Here is a 7,920-nt window from a genome sequence, read left to right on the forward strand (position 1 = left end):
CAGAAGACTTCGGTTCTCCCGCTGCCCCAATTACACCCAGTTCAACAGATACCATTGTGCCCAGCCCTGGGTGGGCCTCTGGAGGTGGGAGAGAGACCAGGCGGCCCCAGCCCTGAGAGCTGACGGTGTGGGGAGGGCTGCTCGACCGGCCTCTGACAGGAGTGTCTGCGGAGCCCTCCCATGACTCCTGCTCGCCCTCTGCCAGGGAACTTCCCCCCACCCACCACCCCGGAGGAGCTGGGGGCCCGGATCCTCATTCAGGAGCGCTACGAGAAGTTTGGGGAGAGCGAGGAGGTCGAGATGGAGGTTGAGTCCGATGAGGAGGATGAGAAACAGGAGAAGGCAGAGGAGCCTCCATCCCAGCTGGACCAGGACACCCAAGTGCAAGACATGGACGAGGTGCGCTCCTGGGGGGCCTGGGCTGGCTCTTCCTTGGAGCCAAGGGCAAGGGGGTGCGCTCCTCCATCAGAGTGAGTGCTCCAGCCCCCTCGTGAGCCCTGGGAGGAGGCCTGGGTCCTGAATAAGGCGTCCCTCTTTCCAGCTCGGGCAACAAAGATTCCTTCATAGGCAAGGCTCCGGGAGCTGCGCCGGCCTGTTCGGTGACCTTCCTCTGCCCAGAGGCTCCGCTCGCTACCGCCCCCAGGCTGGCTCTCCTTAGGGAACCCTCTCTGCCGCATTCTTGGATGTTGTTGAGCCTAGGCCCGCGCCATCAGCAGTTTCCAGAGCTTTTCTGAGCATAGCTTGTGCTTTCTCTGGGCGCCTCTGCCCCTTCGAGCCAGCCCTCCCCACAGGCTTAGAGTCTCCAGAGCCAAGCCACTTTCCTCCCCTCGGAAAGAATTTGTGTGCAGCCTGAGAAGAAAGGCCCACGTGTCTGTGGGAATTGACTTTTTCTCTCCCTCCCAGCATTGCTCCTTGCGTGGCTCCCATTGAGTGCTGACTCGCCCCCCGCGGCCCTCCCCAGCACGTTAAGTGCCCTTGGCCTCCTGGGACTGCCTGGTGCCAGCTGCTGGAAATGCCTGGGCAGAGTGTCAGCACCACGGCCCCCAGCGCTCCCATTCATGCTGTGAGGAAGCTGCTTGGCCTGCTGCCGGCTGGCCCTGGCAGCCCGGGGAGCTCAGCACAGGGATGCCGGCCGGCAGAGGCCTCGGCTGCTTGCCACCCTGCGAGCTGCCGGGCTCAGCTGCAGGAAGGTGGCTTCTCACTCCTGCTCTGAGTCACACCACTGCCTTGCTTTTCAGGGTTCGGATGATGAAGAAGAAGGGCAGAAAGTGCCCCCACCTCCGGAGACACCCATGCCACCTCCTCTGCCCCCAACTCCAGACCAGGTCATTGTCCGGAAGGACTATGACCCAAAGGGTGGGTTCTGTTTTCCTGCCTCATGCTTCTCAGACCTGTTTGTTTCCAGGATGGCTGGAGGGGGCTTGTCATGAGGCATCGATAGCCCCTGTGTCGTGGGCCTCTCAACAGGGCGTGGGGCTTAGTCGTCCCTGGTGCCCTGGCACAGTGCACAGGGCCTGGGACAGCACGGCAGTGAGGGGACGGTGCAGGAATGAAGCAGCACCCTCTTAACCCAGGCTGCCACCCAGGGTTCTCACTCGGCCATCTCTGTTGCATTTCAGCTTCCAAGCCTCTGCCTCCAGCCCCCGCTCCTGATGAGTATCTTGTGTCCCCCATCACTGGGGAGAAGATCCCTGCCAGCAAGATGCAGGAGCACATGCGCATTGGGCTTCTCGACCCCCGTTGGCTGGAGCAGCGGGATCGCTCCATCCGTGAGAAGCAGAGCGATGACGAGGTGTACGCGCCAGGTGAGGTGGGGTGTTCCCCACTGTGACCACGCCCCTTCTTTGACCCAGCCCTAACTTACTTCAGCCCATTGGAGTCTCTAAATTAATAGTCAACTTTAATCAAATGTAGAAAGCTTTGAGGTCAGCAAGAGCTTTTGAGGATAGGTGCAGGCTAGGAAGCTACAAAAGAACCCCTCATTTTCTAGAAGCTTCTGCAGAGGATTCCTGCAAAGGCGGCCCCGAGATGGGTGGCGAGTGCCTGTCGGTATCCTGGAGCAGGATCTGACTGCAGCCGGGAGGGGTACTCACTCCCAGGCCGTCTTAGAGTAGAGGCTCTGGTGGCTGGAGGGCGCTGTGCATCTTGAACTGAGACACGTTGGTCCCTTGACTGTGAGAAGCAGCCCTTTGAAGAGACTGTCCTGGAGGATGGAGACCCCACTTTTAGAGTCTGGGCTCTTCTCCTTGCCATGCTGCTCATGTGGCCCTGTCCTCTCAGATGCCTTTCGTTAAGTCAGCGTTTGACACGCCTCGGTTTCCAAGCCTAGTGCTCATCAGGCGGCCTTCCCCAGGCTGAGAGGGCCGGTGCAAGGTTCTGGGACCCACAGACAGCTGTGTCCTGTAAGAACAGCCTCTGCCTGCATCAGTAGAGCCACCGCCTTGTCAGACGGGCAGCGGGTTTAGTTTCCCTCTCTGTCGCCCACTTCTGTTCTCTGACTGTCCAGGTCTGGATATCGAGAGCAGCTTGAAGCAGCTGGCTGAGCGGCGTACCGACATCTTTGGTGTGGAGGAAACGGCCATCGGTAAGAAGATTGGCGAGGAGGAGATCCAGAAGCCGGAAGAGAAGGTGCAGCTGTGACTCTTGAGTGCCTTTCCTGCTGTCGGCTCCCCACTTCGGGCTCAGTTCCGGCAGCCCTGACCGGCTCTGGCTTTGCTTCCCACGCAGGTGACCTGGGACGGCCACTCTGGCAGCATGGCCCGGACCCAGCAGGCCGCCCAGGCCAACATCACCCTCCAGGAGCAGATTGAGGCCATCCACAAGGCGAAGGGCCTGGTGCCGGAGGATGACACCAAAGAGAAGATCGGCCCGAGCAAGCCCAACGAAATCCCCCAGCAGCCGCCGCCACCATCCTCAGCCACCAACATCCCCAGCTCGGCCCCGCCCATTACGTCCGTGCCCCGGCCGCCCGCGGTTAGCCCGCAGCCACCCCGGACGGGTCCCTGGGAGCTGGGTTCCCTGGGTTGGACAGTGCTGGCTCAGGGCAGCAGTCTCACAGGAGCCTGAGGGCAGAACGGGTCAAGTCAAGAGAAAGGAACCCTTTAGTTAGAAGTGGGAACTTCCAGCCTGACCTTCCATTTGTGTGGGAGGGCTGGACACGGGAGGGAGGCGGGTGGCAAATGTGAGAAGCGGGCTTGGGTCAGGGAGGCCTGGAGGACTTAAGGGGCCTTGAAGGACTGCTGGCCTGACTCCAGGGGACTGAGTCAAGGGCAGTGTCTTCAGTTGCTCTCTCGTGGGTGGAGTCCCAAGTGGCAAGAGTGTCGCCCTGGGGGTCTCAGTGTAGTTCCTGTCAGAGCCTGTGTGAGGCTGCGCTCTGAGCCCCAGGACGTTGAGTCGACACTATCCAGTGGCTGCCGGCGGGTGTGCCTTAGGGTGCAGCTGTGGATTCCTGTGACCCGTGGGTCCCTTCCACCCACAGATGCCGCCTCCCGTCCGTACCACGGTCGTGTCCGCAGTACCCGTCATGCCCCGGCCCCCAATGGCGTCCGTGGTCCGGCTGCCCCCAGGCTCGGTGATTGCCCCTATGCCGCCAATCATCCACGCGCCCAGGATCAACGTGGTCCCCATGCCTCCCTCAGCCCCTCCCATCATGGCGCCTCGCCCACCACCCATGATTGTGCCGACAGGTCAGTGTCTCGTGTCGCTTTCCAGGCCACTGGGTCGGTCCTACAGGCCAAGCCCTGAGCAGAGCAGTGGCTGAGGGGAGGGCCTTGACTTTGCTCTGTGAGAGATCCCTGAGCTGGAGGGGGTTGGGCTCCTGGCTCCTGGCTCCTGGGGGAGACAGGCTGACGAGGCAGTGCTGGGCTATGTGCACCCAGTGGGGTCAGGCCTGGATGGGCACTGATCCTGTTGGCTGCCCCTGCTCCATCCATTGGTCCTGCCCCTCCTCCAGTTTCCTGCTACCCAGTCTGGGAAGGCTTCCAGGTCCCCAGCCAGGGAGCTTACTGGCTGCCAGACTCAGCCAGGAGAGGTCTTGCACACCTCTGACTGGGAGAAGTGGGAAACCTGTGCAGTCTCCCCTCACTGTCGCCAGCCGGGGTCCTGGGCTCCTTCCTCCCTCTCATGTGGCTGCTCGCTCCTGTCGTGCAGCTTTTGTGCCCGCCCCACCCGTGGCACCCGTCCCCGCTCCAGCCCCCATGCCGCCTGTCCACCCCCCGCCTCCCATGGAAGACGAGCCTGCCTCTAAGAAACTGAAGACCGAGGACAGCCTCATGCCCGAGGAGGAGTTTCTGCGCAGAAATAAGGCACGTGACCCCAGAGTGCTGCCCACACATGCAGTGTCTAGACTAGTAGGGGGACCAGTCCCGCCCCCATTATTCTTGACCCACCTATGCTGCTCCCATGGTTTTGGCTTCTGGGACCTAGGTCAGCTGCTGGAGGCCCGTGAGGCTTCTGAGCACATGCTCGATGTGGGGTCAGCTGTTAGCGGTCCCCCTGGTGTGAATGGTCATAGAGGCCAGCAGGGAGACCCAGCTGCACAGGCAGCAGGACTCTGGTATGAAAGGGGCTCTGGACACAGGAGGAAATCCTGGAGGCAGTTCTTCATTTCTTTGTGACCTTTGTCTCCAGTTGCAACCTTCAAGAGTCTTGTATCGTAGGGATCCTGTTGGGGTACTGGGAACAAGGACTGGGAACCTCGGCACTTCCGGGGCCTGGGGAAGCTGGCAGGCTCCAGTGAGGAGGCAGAAAGTCCCAGCCCCACTGCCCCAGGGCATTTGAGCAGATCTTTTTTTTTTTTCCCTTCTGACAGTAGTTTCCATTTCTTGAGTACCTACTCAAGTGCTGGGAGAGAGCCACGCCTTTTATGGAAGGCTCACAGCGTCACCATCCAGCAGTTGTGATCAGCTGCTTCCCTGAGTTGGGAACCCAGGTCTTCTGACCTCACAGTTCTGGTCTTTCCCTTGTGGTGCTTCTTGAGGCTTGCAGAGCACTTTCACGTCCCTTCTCAGCTCCAGCCTCACCAGTAGGCAGGGTAGGGATCATTCTAAAGAAGAGAGCTCAATTCTTGAAAAGCGGAGTGATGTGTTCCACACCACAGGTGGTGTCAGTAGTGAATCAGGCCAGAGTCCAGGAGTCCCGATGGACAGGTGACATTGTCTTGAGGGCCCGCGACTAGGAAAGCGTAGATCTGGTTGACCCAGGACTTCCCGGGCATAACTGCCATTCCTGATTTGCAGGGTCCAGTGTCCATTAAAGTCCAGGTGCCCAACATGCAGGATAAGACGGAATGGAAACTGAACGGCCAGGTGCTGGTCTTCACCCTCCCCCTCACAGACCAGGTAAGAGTTGCTGCCCCCAACTGGCCTCAGGCGCAGGGGCACCAAGGCATCAGGGGGACGCTTCCTCCAACTGACCTTAGCGAGGGGTGACTGACCGTTCCTTCGTTCCACAGGTCTCTGTCATCAAGGTGAAGATTCACGAAGCCACAGGCATGCCAGCAGGGAAACAGAAGTTGCAGTACGAGGTGAGTTGGGTGTCGGCTGTCCTCATCCTGTCTGTTGTCCCAGAAGCTAAGCCATTTGTGGGATCAGGAGTGGGAGACTCCTGGTTGTGACCATGTGAGTCCATCCTAGAAGCCATGATGCTGGCGGGGAGTGCTGGGGCAGGTTAGTTTGACAGGGTGAGGGAGGCTCTGGGAAGGTCACAGCAGTCTTATGCGGGGTCTGGGTGTCTCAGTGACATTTGGGGACAAGACTTGGGGGTGCTTTGGTAGGTTTCTGTCCGGGTGGTGGAGCCAGTCCGGTGAGTGTGGTCTCAGGTAGCCTGGGTTTGTGCTTGGACACAGGTGATGGTCCAGCGCACCCTGGTGCCTGCCAAATCATGGGGGACTGCTGTGTTCGCCCTCTTTGGACTTTGATCCCTACTCCAGGCCTGTTTTCTCATCTGTAAAATGAGGCTTTTGGACTAGTTGACCTCTAAAGATCTTATGATTTGAGAGTTAAAATTCCATAGGTTGATCTTGGGAGTGTTTCACTGCCGCCCTGCGCCACTCCTGTTCCTGCCCCCGCTGCCTTCAAGCCCCAGTGTTTGCTAAGAGTGTTGGGAGCTGTGAAGCAGCCACACTGCCTGAGGCACTGGGCTGAGGCACTTCTTCTATTTTCTAGGGCATTTTCATCAAGGATTCCAACTCGCTGGCTTACTACAACATGGCCAATGGTGCCGTCATCCACCTGGCACTCAAGGAGAGAGGCGGAAGGAAGAAGTAGAAGAGAAAAGCCTGCTGTCAGGTTCTGGCCACTGCCATTTTGCCTCTCCTGCCCCCACTCCCTGTCCCCGAGCCAGGAGACCCTGACTTGCACAACTGTGTCCCTCTTACTAAGTGTAGAAATTCAGACTGGCCTGCAGAGTTCCCCACCCCCACCCCCAACGGTGACGCAGAGGGCTTTCTCAGGCTCTCTCCTCCCCAGGTCCCTGGAATCCCTTTGTGTTCGGGTCTTGGTTTGAGGGCATTCATTTGTTCAGGCAGCCTGTTAGGAAACGTGAAACCAGGGATGTCCTGTAGGATGTTACCATAGTGCCAAGTGGCTCATAGAGTATGGTTGTCATCATCGTTAATCATTTTGTATTTTGCCATGGGCTAATAAACCTCTTCAACCCTTCTTGTGAAATCACTGTCATGAGACTTGTCTCCTGGCCACCCGTGCCCTGTCTGGACCTAGGAGTATGGCACAGTGCCTGTGGCTCTTCTGCCCTGAGGAATGCTGGGCTTCTCACTGAATTCTTGCTTGCATCAAGTCTTCTATGGCTCTTTCTTACATATGTTTTTGTTGCCCTTTTGAAACACATGGATCTTCAAAAAGCATAGGCCTGCACGTTTAACAGACTAATACGGAACACCTTCAACATGCCAGCACCGCAGAAGAACACAGACTGCTGGGCTGCAGTTCCGCAGTCAGTGGGCAGCACGCAGATGAGACCAGAGGCTGGCGGTTTCCCACAGGCCAGGGGTCACTCATCACCTGATAAGTGATCTTGAGCAGGTGGCTTATGCAGAGTGAGCACAAATATATGATGAGTTTTTTTTTCCCAAAACTGTATTTATTTTAAAAATACTTCATTGTTCCAAGGCCGTGAACTGTTTTTGTTAAACTTTATAGAATTATCCAACTACTCCTTACTGTTTCAAGCACTTGGTCAATTTTAATCAGGTGAGTGCTGTGCGGCTTGCAGGACCCTGGCTCCTGGACAGGGATTGGACCAGGGCCAAGGCCGTGAGAGCCCAGAACCCTAACCACTAGGCCAGCAGGGAACTCCCCGAGTCATGTGATTCTGGTGTGGGTGTTCTTTTTCACACGTGAGTGAACTGGGCACAGAGGCTGAATCACATGCCCACAGTCACACAGTAAGAAGATAAAAAGAGAATGTGTGCAAAACACTTGTCGCAGTCCTCGCCCGCTCGCGGGGCCAGGCTCACGGTTATTCTCGGAGTCGTGCTGTTACAGGGAGGAGGGTGCTGCTGTGTGTGGGTGTTCACAGGGAGGAAGGTGAGAGCCTGTTGATAACCATTTCCTGGTTTTAAACCTAATGTCGATTTCATTCTGAAGATATCGGGTGTTTCTCCCCTGAGAGTCCCCAGTGCCTTTTCCTTGCAGTCCTTCCCTTTCATCCTGAGAAGTCATTTCCCAGGTCCAGAGGGGGAGGCCATCCCCGAAGTCACAGTCTTCTAGTCACCATTCCTTCTACCGCCTCTCCAAGCTCAGTTTCCAACTCTAGACCTTGGGCTCAGGTGGCCCTTCGACAGTGCCAGTTATGTGGCTCCATTACAAACTGCTCACATTTGTAACTTGGTCAGTGGGATGTTACTCCTCACTCTGACATTTGCTTCCCACCTGGTAGCTAGAAATTTCCCCCGGGGGCCAG

At 57.7% G+C, this 7,920-nt stretch overlaps 1 protein-coding gene across 1 annotated transcript in view; it reads left to right on the forward strand.

Annotated features, from left to right (window-relative positions):
- The window catches only part of SF3A1 (splicing factor 3a subunit 1), an 18,476-nt gene extending 11,808 nt beyond the window's left edge, over positions 1-6,668 (forward strand). Inside the window, exons 7-16 of the mRNA XM_061141554.1 lie at positions 206-399; positions 1,239-1,356; positions 1,620-1,805; positions 2,507-2,628; positions 2,728-2,973; positions 3,479-3,686; positions 4,150-4,304; positions 5,238-5,339; positions 5,453-5,524; positions 6,165-6,668. Coding sequence (XP_060997537.1) covers positions 206-399; positions 1,239-1,356; positions 1,620-1,805; positions 2,507-2,628; positions 2,728-2,973; positions 3,479-3,686; positions 4,150-4,304; positions 5,238-5,339; positions 5,453-5,524; positions 6,165-6,266 — 1,505 coding nt within the window. The 3' untranslated portion in view covers positions 6,267-6,668. The remainder of the gene's footprint in view (positions 1-205; positions 400-1,238; positions 1,357-1,619; positions 1,806-2,506; positions 2,629-2,727; positions 2,974-3,478; positions 3,687-4,149; positions 4,305-5,237; positions 5,340-5,452; positions 5,525-6,164) is intronic.
- Positions 6,669-7,920: the final 1,252 nt, after the last annotated feature.

Source organism: Dama dama, chromosome 5 (genome assembly GCF_033118175.1).
Source record: "Dama dama isolate Ldn47 chromosome 5, ASM3311817v1, whole genome shotgun sequence".
Taxonomy (NCBI): domain Eukaryota; kingdom Metazoa; phylum Chordata; class Mammalia; order Artiodactyla; family Cervidae; genus Dama; species Dama dama.